This window comes from Odocoileus virginianus, chromosome 29, assembly GCF_023699985.2.
Source record: "Odocoileus virginianus isolate 20LAN1187 ecotype Illinois chromosome 29, Ovbor_1.2, whole genome shotgun sequence".
In the NCBI taxonomy this organism is placed as follows: domain Eukaryota; kingdom Metazoa; phylum Chordata; class Mammalia; order Artiodactyla; family Cervidae; genus Odocoileus; species Odocoileus virginianus.
The window spans coordinates 3,854,532-3,871,955 of NC_069702.1; the positions used below are offsets into that span (position 1 = coordinate 3,854,532).

The window sequence follows — 17,424 nt, forward strand, 5'->3', positions numbered from 1 at the left end:
AGTGAAGACTTGCAGTTATGTGGCCTTGTTCGTCCCGCTGCTTTGAATCATATTGCTGAATCATATTTCCGAGGTACCACCCGAAGTACCCCTGATTCACATAGTATACCGACTGCTACCAGCGAGCACCAACGTGACCCTAACCCGCGAACCCGCGTGGCGGGGCGGGGCCTCCGTCCCAGGGGGCGTGTCCGGAGCGGGGCCGAGCGCGTCCCCGCCCCGCGCTGCGCCCCGACGCCCCGCCCGACCGAGCCCGGCGCGCCGCAGACGACTAGACGGTCTTCCGGGGGCCGGGGGAGCTGGATCGCTGGGCTTGCAGGCTATGGCTACGTGGGCGGGGACCGAGGTTTCGGCGCTGAACCCGCTGCGCGCCCTTTGGCTCACGCTGGCGGCCACCTTCCTACTGACCCTGCTGCTGCAGCTCGTGCCGGCCGGCCTGCTTCCGGGCTGCGCGTTCTTCCAGGACCTGATCCGCTATGGGAAAACCAAGGAAGGGGCGCCGCCGCGCCCGGCCGCCTGCCGGGCCTTTGATGTTCCCAAGAGGTAACCGCGCCCGGGCGCGAGTCCTGGTTGCCGAGTCTCGGAGAGCCGGGGGCGCCCTGCTCGAGCTGCCGGCAGGGGGCAGCAGAGGCGGGCACGGGGCCGGCGCGGGCCGGATCCCGGAGGCCCAGGCCGATTCCCCGAGGCGGTGTCACCCCGGCCCGCCCGCCGGCCGCTGCACGCGTCTGCCCTGCGGCCCGAGGGGCGGAGTGTCCGGAGACACCGGGAAGCTGAGCCACGCGCACCGCCAGGGCGCAGGAACGTAAACCTGTGGCCTCAACCTAGCCTTTCCTTCGGGGGAAATGGCTGCGCTTCCAAATTCAGGCCTGGTCACCAGGCGGTAAAGCCTCCTTTGTCCCCAGTTTCTCTTTCCGCCGTCTTGCACTCTAGGGACTCGTCACCTAACTTGAGGCCGCCGGGACTCACTAGAAATGAAGGCAGGCCCTACCTTCTCTCGTTGTCCCCTGTTTGTCTCCTTCACCGTCAGCAGTCAGGACGAAGGGTGAGACGCTGGTCACTAACAGACGCCACCTCCATCAGCCGCGCCAAGGCAGGTGCCCCGGGAGAAAGTTGCCCAGGATGGCACGTTTAGGCAAGCGTGGTCCCGAAGCGCCAGATGGCTCCACAGATTTCATATCTAAGTTAAATGAGAGATTAAATCGTTATGCCCGCAATATAATTGCTGAAGGAATTGTAAGGCTTATTATAGTCCGGGGAGTTTTTTTCATGTGTTTTCACTTTAAATTTAGAACATAACTGAGAAGAGCCGGCCGAACACTTCTTGATGGTAGATATATAGCAGTGGCGTTTGCTTGGAGATACAGACTAAGTTGGCGTTCAGAAAGGAGTATGGAGAAATGTGATAGGGTGTCTGATGTACTAAAATACCTCAATTATCGCTTAAATCTCAAATAGGCTGTTCCCCAGGTCTGCAGATGGGAAAGGGTGTAAGTAAACTTGGCTTCCCACTTCTGACTGTTGGAGAAATACTCGCCAGATGCAACGCTGAGAAGCGAGCGCTGGGTCATTTTGAGGAATGAGGGAGGGGAATGAGGCCCTGGGAAGAGGAGCATATGCCTGCTAAGTCACTTCAGTCATGTACGACTTTTTGTGACCTTTTGGACTGTAGCCCGCCTGGCTCCTCTGTCCATAGGCATTCCGCAGGCAAGAATACGAAGGTGGGTTGCCATTCCCTTCTCCATGGGATCTTCCCGACCCAGGGACCAAACCCATGTCTCTGTCTCCAGCACTGACAGGCGAGTTCTTTACCACTAGCGCCATCTGGGAAGAAGTAGATGCTTCAAACACTGTGATTAAACCTGTTTCTTAGACGCTGTTTTGAACCTAAAATGTCCTGTCAACCCTATTTTTAACGAGGATTTGAATATAGTAAGTACTTTTCTACTTCACAGCAGGGACATTCCTAGATTGTCATTTTTTTTAATGTTACAAAGTGAAGAAAACAATTACTTGTTTTGAGAGTGAATTCTAACAATTTACTTTCTGAATTTTAAAAAAGATACTAGTGTCATTGATTAAAGGGCACATTTCAAATCGTCCCCTGCACTTACCTATTTATTTGGCTCCTATAACCCACCTCTTACTACTCCAGTCTGTGGTCATATGGCAGCCAAGAAACAGATTTTGTACCTTTTCCTTATTCATTATTGCAAAATGGGTACTCTCTGGGCTGCTTGTAATTTCTACTATATTATGAAATAATTTACACCTTTTTCTTCTTACAGAATTCTAAAATGGACCCTCCTATGGTGTTTTGTTTGACTTTTTTTTCCCTAAATTGAAGCTAAAATTTCTTTTCATACTAGAGCAGGTATAACTATTCCAGGCCAATAATGAAAGTCAAAAATGTCTAGATGCTATATTGAAGTACTTTTTCTTGTTCAAAATTCAATAGTATTCTTAAAAATTAAAATAAGCCTATAACTTTTACACTTACAAACAGGCAGCTGTGAATCATGTTTCTGTACCTTAAGAGCTCAAGTTAATTTGGGAGGAATTATTTTTTCATAAATGGTAAAGAATTAAACCTTAATTGAGTTCATGGAATGTTTGATTCCATAATCCCTCTCTGGTAGATTGGTTTTTTTTTTTTTTTTTATTAAGGTGATACTGCTTTTCTTGTTTTCTTTTGAGTTCCTGGAGTTTTGATTTCCCAGAAAGTCTGAATAAATACTTGACCTCAAACATGAGTCACAATGCTATTGATTTTCATAGTGCACATGGAAGTACTTCTATTTCTAATATTTCAAAATATTATAGAAACATTTTTAATTAAATTCAGCTCTAGAGACAAAGAGAATCATCCAGTCTTTCCCTACTGGGGTTCAGAGATCCTAACCAGCAATCCAGAGGATCTATAGATAGAACTCAGCACAAATTGGATTGCAAAAAATTACATCTTTATTTCATTAATCTCTAGCTGTAATTCACCATTTTCTTAGTGATGAATGAAATCAACAAACCACAGGAGAATTAGCAAAATCTGCAGTAGAATTGGCAATACCTGCAATTTAATACTATATTAAAAATATTGAAGAGACTAAGAACATTTTCATCACTATATATAAATACCGTATTATCGTCTACTGTGTCTCATTATTTAATACGTTAATTAAGCACATATATAACAAATGTTTCTTACTGGTTGTGTTACCTATATTTCATTATAATTGGGTTTCCTTTGTATCCCCATGTATTTTAGGCTTGGGAAGGGGCATGTTGCCTTCACTAGACTGCCAGAGGAGTCCGTGGAAGAAAAATGTCAAGAATCCCTACTCTGAACTGTAAACTCCATATGTTTACATTTGTCTTGTTTGTTGCTATACCCTGGGCTCAATGCCTGACAAATTATAAAGTCCTCAGTCAATGTTTTGAATGAATCAAAGAAAAAAGATTTTAGGTTTGATTTATTGACTAACTTGACTAGTTTCTCTGAGAGTAACTGTGGATGAGGTACCTTCTCTTTCATTCATTTATTTATTTAACCAATGTTTATAGAGTATGTACTATTGCCAGGAGCTGTTCTAGGTTCCTTGGAGCCTTGGTTTCTATAAAGCAGTAAATATGTAAACAAATACTTTAAAACAAGTAAGATAATTTCATATGGTAATAAGTGCTTCAGAGGAAATCCAGCTGGTTATTTGATCATGAGCAAGATGTGGGTGGCAGTGACAACCCTAGAAAGGATGATCAGAAAGGGGTAGGGCAGGAGATGCGTTCATTTCAGGAGGCCAGAACAGACATTGGGCTTTTTGGACCATGGTGGAGATTAGATGTTATTCTGAGTGTATGGAAAGCAGCTTTAGGATGGGGAAATGGGGCGTGGCATTATGTGATTTATGTTTGAAAGAATGACTCGCCATTGTGTGGGAAAGACTGGATGAGAGGCTGTTAACAGTGGGCCAGGCAAGCAGTGGTAGTATGGATTAGAGCGTCAGTGTAGTAGAACCTATTTGTCATACAGGTGGTGATGACATTAAAGCACATAGCATAGGGTTGGGCACCGAGGCGGAACTCGCTAACCATTAGTTTCCTTCCTCCGTGTGTGTGTGCGCACACACATCCAGTTGGTCACATCCAGCTCTGTGACCGCCTGGACTGTATAGCCTGCCAGGCTCCTCTGTCCATGGGATTTCCCAGGCAAGAACACTGGAGTAGGTTGCCATTTCCTCCTCCAGAGGATCTTCCCAAACAAGGGATTGAATCCATGTCTCTTGCTTGGCAGGCGGATTCTTTACCACTGAGCCACCGGGAAGCCTCGTTTCCTTCCTTGGTTAACCCTGTAACTCCCCTATCTGGTCCTGGGATCAGTTCTGGCAATCAGTAAATATCTCCTGGCTCAGAACTACCCAGTGGCTTCCAACTCACAGAAGAGTCCAATCTTATACAGTCTTGTTCTCACCACCTCACTGAGGCCCTATAGTTTGCCCCTCCTGTGGCTCCAATCCAGTTTTCTGGGTCTCTATCTGCTTGTTCTTTCTCCCACCTCAGGGCCTTTGCGCTACCTGTTTCCTGTACCTGCAAAGCTGTTCCCCCAAGTAGCCAGATGGTATATGCTCTCACTTCCGTATAATTCTGCTCAGATGCTACCTTGTCAGCAAGACCTGCCCCGTCCACCCTGTTTAAAAATACAATGCTGCCATCCCCAGCATTCCTCTTGCCAGCTTTAGTTTTCTCATTAGCAGTTATCACCTGCTGACATGCTGTAAGTTTTACTTCTGTGTGTTGCTGTGAGTGTAAGCTCCATGAGGGCAGGAATGGTTGTCCTTTGTGTTCACTGCTGTATCTCCCGAGCTAGAGCGGTGCCTGGCTCATGGTAGACCTCAGACTGTTGGCGAAGTCAGAGCAGTGCTTGCTTGGTACTCAGTCCTGTGTTACAGAAGGGTCACCGAATCCTTGCTCCCAGGGGCTCACTTCATTTAAGTCTAGTGTGAATGGAAGGAAAACAGGGAGAGAACAGAAGGAAGTGGAGTTTTCCAGTTCGCTTCTGAGGCTAGAGCTGGGTCTTCTCAAAAAGAAATATGGGACTTCCCTTGTGATCCAGTGGCTAAGACTTGATGCTCCCAATGCAGGGGACACGGGTTCAATCCCTGCTCAGGGACCTGGATCCTGCATGTGCAACTAAGAGTTCGAGCGCCACAGCGAAGACCCGGCACAACCGAATAAAGAAAGAAATAGAGATACAACCTCAAATACAGAGTAGAACACATTTCATGCAGCAGGAACCAGGCAAATAAAATGAGAGAGAATGTGCAAAATGTGGGAATGAGAAAAACAAGTCAGCGTGTGAATCAAAACCCTATGGCACAAGCAGGGCAGAGCAAAATGTGGCTTAGCAGCTTCTATCAGACATGGTGAGTGACTGGAATGACTTATGATTTGGTATAAATTGGTATGTGTGATGGTGGAAGTGGAAAAGCAGGTTTAAACAAGTCTCGATCGCATGACCAGGAGCACAGCCATGTGACTTTTAACTTCAGGGTCATCAGGGCTGAGTCTGGAGCCAAACACTGCCACTTACTGGGAGGCGCCGGACAAGTAACTGGACCTTCTGAGCCTCAGTTTTTTCATCTGCCACATGCAGATAACCACATAAACTTGCCAGGATGGTTGGGAAGATGAAATGAATACTCTTAACCAGTCTTCCCGCAACTAGATGATCCTCTTACCTAAGTACCAGAGGGATTTTTTTAAGCAATGACCGAAATGAGTGAGCTATACGCACACTCTCTCTCTCTCTCTCACACATTCTCTCACATACTCCCCCCCTTTTTTTTGGATTGTGATGAAATATACATGACATAACCTTTTCCACTTTAACCCTGAGCATGCAATTGGGCATCCTTTAAGTCCATTCACATTGTTGTGCAGTTATCACCACTGCCTATCTCCAGAACTTTTCCATTAGCCAGAGAGATTTTGAAAACATAAATTATTCCTTCAAGTCACTGTGTTCAAAAGCTTCCCCGTCAGGCTTAAAACCCAGTGCCCTTACAAGACCCCATGGCATCTGCCCCTCCTAGTTCATGCTCTAACACAGTCCATATGTTCTTTAGTCGCTAAGTCGTGTCTGACTCTTTTGCGACCCCTTGGACTATAGCCCACCAAGCTCCTTTGTCCCTCGGGTTTTCTAGGCAAGAATACTGGAGTGGGTTGCCATATCCTTCTCCAGGGGACCTTCCTGACCCAGAGATCAAACCCGTATCTCCAGCATTGGCAGGAGAGTTCTTTACCACTGACCCCCAGGGAAGCCCACTATCTGTATAGGTGTCCTTTATTGTTCCTCAGCGCCTTTGTGGTTGCTGTTTCCTCTGCCTAGAAAACTCTTTCCTTAGAAATTCACAAGGGTCACTCATTCTAGCCAAGCATTACTTCTAGAAGGGCCAGCCTTATCCACCCATCCAGAATGACCTCTCCTCTGCACCGCCTCTGTCCCGTCACCCAGCATCAGGCAGGATGTCTGCAGATTCACTTGCTGACTCTCTGCTGAAAGGTAAACTTCAGCAAGCCAGGCACCTGGTCAGTTTGCCCCCTGCTGCATCCCCAGCTCCAAGAACATCACCTAGCAGTTTTGAAGTGCTCAGTAACTTTTTTTTTTTAATGAAATAGGTAAAGTGGCTCTGAAGTTGCCCCTCAGAAGCTTGTCCCCTCCTCTTTCCATGGGAGCCTGCAGAGCAAGGTGCTGCTACCATTCTGAGCTATTGGCTCAGGCCAGACCTGGGCTCAGGTCTAGAAGTGTGTCTTAAGGAAGACTGGTAGGCAACCAGAGGCCAGGGTCTCGGGATGGGGCAGAGGAGGCAGAATCAACACTCATGCTTGAACTCGGCTCTTGAGTATGAAGAAGACCCGAATCAGGATTAACAGGACATCTCAGGACAGGTCTAATGACAGAATTTGTAACAATGGTGGGAGAATTAAGTGGGTTGCTATGGAATAATCAGCTTAGACCAGCATTTGTTAGACTGGGTTGTGAGCATGGTCTAGGGGACTGTGAGTTCTGGGACACACAAGTGTATTCTGGGTCATCTAGGAGTGGAGCCTCTCGAGTCCCTATGGTCTTCTTGATTCCAGGCTGTCTTACTGCATCACAGATTAATGAGACGAGAAGGAAGGCTTAATATGGCTGTGATGCCTTGAAGACCAGGGAAGGCCAGGTGATGCCCAGGCACCTTGCAGAGTCAGAACGATTTTAAGTTGATTCGAATAGAGAAAACTAGTAGACGAATAGGTAAAGAGACCCCAAGAAAACCCGTGGTAGACCCTCATACCATAGCAGGTGGTGTCATTGCAGCAAACCAACATCGTCTTTCCCATAACATTAACTCTGTTAACTGCAATTTTTGTTGCTTTTGTGGTTTTATTTCATTTGTTACTCTGTTGATGTCAACACACGCACTGTACTTCTGTGAGACTGTACCCATCAGGAGTTGATGGCTAGTTTTATGAGTTCTTATTTGTCATGTTATCATAGAAGCAATTTAGGTCGACACAATTTAGGAAGACACTAGATCAGAAGACCTGTTTAAGGTTTCTTGCAGCCCTGTGAGCCTGTGATTGTGCAAATCTTGTGTAACTGTTACTTGAGATTTAGAAATCTTCCACAGGTTTGGCTTGTGGTAGCACAGTCCAGGCTCTCCCTGCCAGGCCCTGGGGCCCTCTGTCGTTGAGTTTGAGCCCAATTTTGTTACCTGAAGATAAGACAGATAGTTAACTTTAATCTAAATTTAACAAGGTCATTCGTGTTCTTACTAACCTCAGGAAACCTCTTTTTCCTATGAGTTAACCAGTCCCATCATCTGAAAGGAAATTTCAAAAACCTGAACATCTGTAGGATTCAGCTTCTTTTAAAAAAGCACAACTATGCTTGCAGCATGAGGGAAAAGAGGATGAGGAAACAAAAACCAGTCTTCTAATATAATGGGTCTACTTTGATCATTATCTAACCTGTTTTCCCTTTGCAGGTATTTTTCGCATTTCTACATCATCTCAGTGCTGTGGAATGGGTTCCTGCTCTGGAGCCTTACTCACTCTGTGGTCACGGGAGCGCCTTTTCCAAACTGGCTTCATGGTCTGCTCAGAATTCTTGGGACTGCGCAGTTCCGAGGTAACAGCTCCCCTGGCTAATTCCAGCCCTTGCATTCTGTTCCTGAATTTCCTGCCTGCGGCGAGCTGTTCTGGGTACTTCATAGCTTCTCTCGAAGGGTGGGGGCAGAAAGGCTTCTGTGTGGACCACAGCCAGATGGCCAAGGAGGAGGCCCCAGGCCCTTCACTGAGATCCTGGCAGAGCTGAAAGTCGACTCTTCATCCCTGACTTCCCAGCAAGGGCTGTGCTGGACAGCACTGGCTCTTCTCCCTCTGATATTTTTAGTACTGTTGATAAATTTATACAGAAGTCTTTACAGTCAAGGGGAAAAACTTTTAAAATTCCTCAGGTTTGCCTTGAAACATTTATCATATATGTAGTTCCAACCAAAATCATGCCTCCAGACTCCAGAAATTTGATAGAAAATTACTTTTTGATCATGGATTTAAAATGTTATGCTGTGGGGCTTTGGTTATATAATAAAATTGACTAGAAATAGTTGTTGATCAGATGATTAATTTTGTAATTTTGTAATAGCCTTTAAATTTGCCTCACTGTGCCTTGAATAAAGAATACACGGAACTACTTAAAACAGCAAGTAATTGAAGGTGAAAACCATAACTCGGCTTAGTTAATGTCAGGCAGCGGAGAGGGGAAGAATTAGAAACAAATTGTTCTGGTGGTATCTCTGTCCTTTGTTCCAGCAGCCAAACCACTGGCTCCCTAAGAACAATCCTTTTTCTGTGTCAACAGAGGAACTTTTTGCAAAAGATGACAGTCAGACGGGAAAAGCTATGCAGAGCCTCCTTGGGAGGGGAAGATACCAGAGCGAATCCCACTTTACCACTTACGCCTTCATTTGTGTACTGGAGGGTTCATGAGGCTCTGGTATTTGGAGGGTGATTGTGAGGAGTTTTATTTGGTTGTTTGTTTTAACCTGTTCCTAAAGAGTTAGAACTAGAGTTTTACTATGTTTAAAAGAGAAAAGCAGGGCAAGCCAATATGACAGACGTCTCCATAGAATGTGCCCTTCGGAGAGTCGGGGAGGGGCAGTGCCTGGAAGGGAACCCGAGCAGCTGCTGGTTGTCCTGTTTCTGGATCTGGTCATATGGGTTTAGTTTGTAAAAATCCATTAGGCTGTGTTCTTACTGTATATTTGTGCTGTGTGATAACATTTTTTGAAAAATCTAGATTTTATGTCATTTTAAAAACCAGCATTTTTTCTGACTTCTTTTGGGGCAGAGGGGCAAAAGGCAGATAGAAAGATAGATCTCAAGGCTCAGTCCCCAGAAGTATCATTTCTTTTTTTTCCTTAGTATGGAAAGAAATGCACAATTCCTCCCACTCCATTTTCACGCCCCTTTCTGCTTCTGTACATTCCTGTGTCATGTGTCCCCCTGACCTCGGGCATCCCAGCAGGGGGCCTGGCTCAGACGTCACCCAGGAACTCTTCCTGACCATCTTTAAATGGGGATGCGTGTCAGGGACCCAGAAACTGTGGCGGTGGGTTCTGAGAGCACAGACCCTTCCCAGCCACGTAACCCAGACGGCTTTCACATCACAAAGTAGAGACCGGAGACCTGAGTTTGTCTCCACTCTGTCACTAGCCAAATTCCTTGACTCCACTTGGCTCACTTCCTCATTGCCACTAAGAGAGGTGGTGTTAGACTGGGTGATACCTGGCACCCCTTCGTAGCTCTGACTGCAGCGAGGACAGATGTAGCTGGGTCGCTCCTGGAGCGGTGCTGAGCGTGCCCCGTCTGCCTCGCAGGGGGCGAGCTCGCGCTGTCTGCGCTGCTGGTGCTGGCGTTTCTGTGGCTGCACAGCCTGCGAAGGCTGTTTGAGTGCCTCTTCGTCAGCGTCTTCTCCAATGCCGTGATCCACATCGTGCAGTACTGGTTTGGCCTTGTCTACTATATCCTCGTCGGCCTCACGGTGTTGAGCCAAGTGCCCATGGACGGCAGGAACGGTGAGTGGTCCCTGGGGTCTGTCCGCTGAGTCGCTGAGTATGTGAGGGCCTCTCCCCCGCAAGCATGACGGAAGTTGGAAAGTCAGGGACCTGCCCAGTCCCCTTGGCATGTGAGGAGGCTGGGCTCTAACTGTAACTTTAAAAACTCAGCATACCTGGAGGCTGTGATACAGAGTGAAATAAGTCAGGAAGAGAAAAATAAGATCATATATTAATGCATATATGTGGAATCTAGAAAAATGGTATAGATCTTATTTGCAAAACAAGCAGAGACATGGATGTAGAGAACGCATGTGTGGACACCAAGGGGGATGGGGTGGGGTGAATTGGGAGACTGGGGCTGACGCTGTTGACACTATGGGTGAAATAGATGACCAGTGAGAACCTCCTGTGTGTAGCTCGGGTGCCCCTCCTCAGTGCTCCGCGGTGACCCAACTGGGAAGGAAATCCCCAAAAAGAGGGTCTGTGTGTGTCCGTGGCTGCTTCACGTGCCGTATGGCAGACACTAACGGCGTTGTAAAGCAGTTCTACTCCAGTAACAGTTGTAAACGTTAAACAAGTCCGCACGCCCCAGGGCACCCCGCAGACACACGGCACATTAACCACGCCCCAGGGCACCCCGCAGACACACGGCACATTAGCCACGCCCCAGGGCACCCCGCAGACACACGGCACATTAGCCACGCCCCAGGGCACCCCGCAGACACACGGCACATTTACCACGCCCCAGGGCACCCCGCAGACACACGGCACATTAACCACGCCCCAGGGCACCCCGCAGACACACGGCACGTTAACCACGCCCCAGGGCACCCCGCAGACACAAGGCACATTAGCCACGCCCCAGGGCGCCCCGCAGACACACGTCACATTAACCACGCCCCAGGGCGCCCCGCAGACACACGGCACATTAACCACGCCCCAGGGCGCCCCGCAGACACACGGCACGTTAACCACGCCCCAGGGCACCCCGCAGACACACGGCACGTTAACCACGCCCCAGGGCACCCCGCAGACACACGGCACGTTAACCACGCCCCAGGGCACCCCGCAGACACACGGCACATTAGCCACGCCCCAGGGCACCCCGCAGACACACGGCACATTAGCCACGCCCCAGGGCACCCCGCAGACACACGTCACATTAACCACGCCCCAGGGCACCCCGCAGACACACGTCACATTAACCACGCGCCAGGGCACCCCGCAGACACACGTCACATTAACCACGCCCCAGGGCACCCCGCAGACACACGTCACATTAGCCACGCCCCAGGGCACCCCGCAGACACACGGCACATTTACCACGCCCCAGGGCACCCCGCAGACACACGGCACATTAGCCACGCCCCAGGGCACCCCGCAGACACACGGCACGTTAACCACGCCCCAGGGCACCCCGCAGACACAAGGCACATTAGCCACGCCCCAGGGCGCCCCGCAGACACACGTCACATTAACCACACCCCAGGGCGCCCCGCAGACACAGGGCACATTAACCGTAACCGCGGAAACCTGAGCGACGCCACCGTAAGCAGCAGTGCCTGCAGCAGAGAGTGGAGGGCAGAGTCCTCCGGAGGCTTGCTTTTGAGAAAGGGGCCACGGGTTTCCCTCGGTGGGACTGAAGTCAGTGAGCTTCTGTGGGCTAGCCTGGAAAGAAAGAGGCGGTGTGGTCAGGAGTAGAACAGGAAGCAGGGAGCAGAAGGAAGCTCAGCCAGCCCAGTTGCCTCACCGAAGCCTTGTCATCCTGGGGCGGAGGGGTGAGGGTGGGGAAGGTGGAGCTGTCGTGCAGGGTGAAATCGTGGAACGCCAGAGGAGGAAGGCGTGGCCCCAGCTCCTGGTGACACGCTGGGGTTTGAGAGGAGGCAGGGAGCCACTCTATTGCCATTCAGTTCTTGTGGTGGTTCCCCTCCCAAAAAAGCTTTTCTCAGGTCAGGCAGCCTGAGGGGGAGGGCCAGAGAGCACTGTGGCCAATCAAAGCTGTGTCTCAACACTTCCGGAGCGCTCACTTGCTAGGAAGAGGGAAGCAAAATCACAACCTTTGTGTATGAGGAGGGAATGAAATGTGATTCTGGGGGCTGGGGTGGTGGAGGGGAGGGAGGATTGGATATCTAACATATGTGACCATCTTTTTTTTTTTTTTTACAAAAACAGTGCATATTTGTCGTAAAGAATTCAAGTCATTTTGGGTGACTGAAGTGAGTTTTTAGTGCTGAGGTTAACTTCATCTTGCACCCTTAGTATCCATCAGCCCACGCATGCGAGGGTAGATCATTCACCACTGTTTTCTCTTAAGCCCAAGTCTCTCTGTTTCCTAAAGCTGCCCTGTCCCTCCTCCTAAATTGAGCCCACGGTCTGGATATTTCCAGTACTCCGTGAGTGAGCTCTCTCCACAGGTTTGATTTCAGTGCTGCGTGCCCTTTGATCAGCCTCTCTCTGTTGCTGCAGGGCCACCCAAGGCTTCCATGGCTCGAGGAATGATTTTAAAGTACGACTTATTGACGATCTTTCTCAACTCCTGAATTATTTATTGGCTCCAGCCACACTCAGCTGGCATCTCTACATCTGATTTCTCTGAACTTAAGTCAGTTTTTCCTCCCTCAGCTTTTGGCTGTGGCATTCTTTTCAGCCCACGTCACTACTTGAGCTGTCATTCCTGAAGAACAGTCCTAGGATTTCGCCCAGAGGAACTTTCCAGAGCACTTTGGTAACCTACTAGCGTGCAGTCCGTCAGCATAACGTGTCTCCTGGAGCTTCCTCTGCTGGCCTGGACTCCAGCTCTTGCTCTTCCTCCTATATAAAGAGTCAAGGAAAGGCTGCTGAGACACACTTGCAGATACTCCTTTCTGAAGCTTTCTGAAACTTGAGTTTCACCTACCTGTCCTTCAAGAGGTCATCTGCAGTCATTTGGGGCAGGCTGGGGAAGACTGGTTTCAGGAATTCATTGGAAGAGAATACACTGGGGCATTTGCCAGCTTCATGGTCTGATAGACAGGAGCTTGGGAGTCAGATGGGCCTGAGTCTGAGTTCTGGCTTGTTTAATTGATCAGAGCTCCAGAACCTTTATCTGGAATTGGGAACATACACTGATTTCAGAGAGTTGTTACGAAAGTGGAGAGAAAGTCTATCTATAAACTACCCAGATCTTCACATCTCCTTGTCTTCAGAGTCTAGAGGGTCTCACCAGTCACTCTCCATTATATTGTTCTGTGGGTTTTTTTTCTTCAGAGCCCCATCTCTCCCTTATATTATCTTAATTATTGATTTTTTTTTTTAACTTGCTTCATCTCCTGCTACTAGAATGTGAGTTCATGAGGACTGGGATCTGACCTGACTCATCCACTGCTTTATCCCTCGTGAGAGATGCCACTCAGTAGACACTCCATATGGAACGAATAAATAAATAATTATGGGATCACACAGGGTCTGACATGACTGAAGCAACTTGGCAGCAGCAGCACACAGATTAGACCCTCGGTAAATAGCCTTCTGCCTGCCTCCCCTTTCTAGTATTATAATTCCAACTTACTCTGAAAAATCTTTTTTCCTTCGTAGATAATTTCTCTGCCTTTAGAGTAGGTGACTTGGCAGTGACGTGAACTCCCCAACTTCTAACACTATGGTGACTTGCTCTTAAAGCCCTCTGATTTAAAACTGGTTTTCATATCTTGTTTGTTTTTAACTTATAAAAATAGAACCACTTAGTTAAATGGCTAAACCTAGTAAACATTAAGAGACTATCGTTTTTAAAAGAAGTTAACTCAATTAGACTTCTATGGACTGTCATTAATTATTAGCTATCACCAGCTGAGTCCTGCTTCCAGGTACCCATATGAAATAGCTTGATCCTTGGTTCTCATACCTGAATCAGTTTTTAGGGGCTCCCTCTCGGCTCTGGAGCCCAGGCTCCTCCCCACTGTCAGTAGGCAGCTTTGTTTTCTTTGGTCAAGTCCCTGACTCACCTCACTGCTTCCTGCTGAACATAGGGAAGCCTTACTTTGCTTTTCTGATGCCAGTCCTTGGAAGACCTTCATTCTGCCTGTCTTCTCAGTAGATGGAGAAGAAAAAGCAAGATGGAACTTGGAGTGTTTCTACTGCTGAAACAAAATCTCTTGACTGGGTTCTCTCTAATCAGAACGGGATATTGTTTTGGTCTTTATCTTGCAGTTTACATTTCCCTTTTTGAGAAGCTCCACCCCTCACCTTAACTTCCAGTGATTTTCTTCATTGGCTGGAGCCAGTCAAGTCAGTATTCAAAGTTTCCCTAGAAATGGCTCAGGTGAGATCCTTCAGAAGATGTTTTTCTGACAGCAGACTGCGAGAAGGAAGACATCAAACCAGGCTTAGCAATAAAAATGCAGAGTGGTCTCAGCACACAAGAGTACATCACAAGAGTGGGAGCTGGCCCTCAGAGCTGATCCCCATGCCTGAAGAAGGAGCAGGAGAATGTGCCGGTCTGGAGTTCTCCGCCAGGGTGCCTGAAGCTGCCCCTAGCCGAGGCGCACACCTCCTTCACCCACAGGGACAGTGTTCTCCCTTCTGTGCTTGGGGATGATGTCAGGGTGTTTTTCTAATCATGAGGAACCGAATAAATGGATAATTGCGTTCTGCAGACTATATGATTTTTTTAATGTGCTGAGCCTCTGAAGTTTTGCAGAGTTGGCTAATAAGGTAACTCTTTATTTCTGTAGTCTATGTGATAGGGAAGAATCTCTTGATGCAGGCTCGGTGGTTCCACATCCTCGGAATGATGATGTTCATCTGGTCATCTGCCCATCAGTATAAATGTCATGTCATTCTCAGCAATCTCAGGAAAAACAAAGCAGGTAAGATATCTTTTAGAACCACTCACTGTGGGGTTTTAGCCCTCAGGAGTTAAATGTACTTATTCTTTCTCTCTTTTCTTTCCTGCCCTAATTAGTTGACTCATCAATCTATCAAATACTCATTTTGACAAGATTCTCTGGGCCTTGATCTTCCCATCTGTAAAACGAGAGCATTTTACTGTCAGCCCTCCCTGGCGCCATCTAGCCCTGACATTCTGAGACTATTCTGTGCCCACGTTTGGGGCCTATGCTGCATGTGTGTGTCTGACCAGCACATCAGCACTGCCATTACCGTGCCAAGTTAGTATCGTTCCAGCCAGAGCAAAAAAACTTGACTTTTTTAGTTAGCTTGTATTGACTTATCACAAACACAGTTTTTATTAGGCTTTCTGAAATAATAAAAATGGAACAATGCTATTCAACATTGATCAGGTACTTGTTTTGTGCCAGCCCTGTTCTGAGTTGCTTTATGTATAATGTCACAGTACTCGCTTGAGGCAAATACAGTCTTGCCCTGATTTTACAGGTGAGGAAACAGAGGCACAGAGAGGTTAAGCAACTGACCTAAAATCACACAGCTTGTAAGTGGCAGAGCTAGGACTTTAACTCATGCAGTCTGACTCTGGAGTCTGAGCTCTTCATCACTAGCATGGAGGATTACTGGAGAAACATGCTTGCTTTTGTGCTGATTTACAGTTAGCATAACTTCAGCCTGTGACGTTCTGACATGCAGTAGGTTGACGGGGAGGTGGTGGCTTCACAGTGGTTTGTACCGGTCTGTGACATCCTTTTCCAATTGAGTTTTTATAAATGATTGCGGGAGCAAAGTGGTAAAACTTTCTTCTAGCAACTTCAGACGTTCAGGGTATCTTCTTTTCCCGTTCAGGAGTGGTCATTCACTGTAACCACCGAATCCCTTTTGGAGACTGGTTTGAATATGTCTCTTCCCCTAACTACTTGGCGGAGCTGATGATCTACATTTCCATGGCTGTCACCTTCGGCTTCTACAACTTAACTTGGTGGCTCGTGGTCACGTATGTCTTCTTCAGCCAGGCCCTGTCTGCTTTCCTCAGCCACAAATTCTACAAAAGCAAATTCATCTCCTACCCGAAGCATAGGAAAGCTTTCCTGCCATTTCTGTTTTAAGTTAACCTCCAGTTATAAAGAATGCAAACCAAGTGACGGGTTCAATTCCTAAGGCCAAGGAAGTCTAGAGACCAAAGTACAGTTTGGTGGAATGGCTTAAAACTCTGTTCCAGTTCTGTTAACAAAAGTCTTCACTGCGTGAGCAAAGACATGCCCCTCTGGAGAATGAGTCTTCAGAGAAGAAATCCTTCCTCCCGGCAGACATGGGAATGCTGTGTGTGCTTTCTGAGATGCTCTATAAAACCAACCAGCTGCTAAAAAATAAAGAGCAAATGAGACTTCAAGCTGCTTCAAAAACAAAACCAGCCAAGAATATATGAACAGCATCTAGCAAATACATACATATACAAAGGAAGAGATAAGCTCACGTGTGGCTTTGTTTTTGCTCCGGACAAAGTAACTAGACAGCAGGATAAGCAATACAGTAGGTGCTCAGTAACTGCTTATTGCATTTCAGTCAAACCAGAATAGCCCTTGAAAATAACAACAATGTATAATTTCACACTGATGGATTCGGGGAAAGTGAGTTTACTGAAGTTATTTTATACTTATTACACAAAAATTACCAGTAATGTAACCATCAGAGTCATCTCCCCCTCAAATCACAGCTTAACAGAAAGTTTGAAACCTCTTTTATTTAATACTTTTCTGACATCCCTTTCTAGGGAGTACCTTAAAAGTGAAAGTATCAAAAATAAAGTATTTTTGTATTTATGCGTAAAAAGCCTTCATGAATGGCACTGACACTCCAGATCTGCTAGCGCTGTAGCCTCATTTGTATGTAGTTATTTAGATTGGATTAATAAGTGCCTGAGTTTATTTTAACTTAATAGAATGAATTCAAAGATATTTAAAGTTCATACTGACAATAGCTTATTTAAAGAAAATACCCATCATTTAATCAGGTAGATATAAACGCATAGTGTGAAAGTAGAAAATACCATAGTCTGAGCAGTGCAGTAAAAATTGCACATTTGTGCAACATAAGATTTACTGGCTTATTGGCCAAGGTATTAACTATTTATTTTATACAGATGTTTTATTATAGTCTACTAAAGTTTTGTGCTCAGATATACCATGCTATGGGGAGAAGGCAATGGCACCCCACTCCAGTACTCTTGCCTGGAAAATCCCGTGGACCGAGGAGCCTGGTGGGCTGCGGTCCATGGCATCGCTAACAGTCGGACCCGACTGAGCGACTTCACTTTCACTTTTCACTTTCATGCATTGGAGTAGGAAGTGGCAACCCACTCCAGTGTTCTTGCCTGGAGAATCCCAGGGACGGGGGAGCCTGGTGGGCTGCCGTCTATGGGGTTGCACAGAGTCAGACACGACTGAAG

General features: G+C 47.2%; 1 protein-coding gene across 1 annotated transcript; it reads left to right on the forward strand.

The window, feature by feature from the left end:
* Positions 1-221: 221 nt before the first annotated feature.
* SRD5A3 (steroid 5 alpha-reductase 3) lies at positions 222-16,808 on the forward strand. The gene is made up of 5 exons (XM_020910482.2): positions 222-543; positions 8,022-8,164; positions 9,915-10,112; positions 14,804-14,938; positions 15,825-16,808. The coding sequence occupies exons 1-5, from the start codon at positions 323-325 to the stop codon at positions 16,082-16,084; spliced, it is 957 nt and encodes a 318-aa protein (XP_020766141.1). The 5' UTR covers positions 222-322; the 3' UTR covers positions 16,085-16,808.
* Positions 16,809-17,424: the final 616 nt, after the last annotated feature.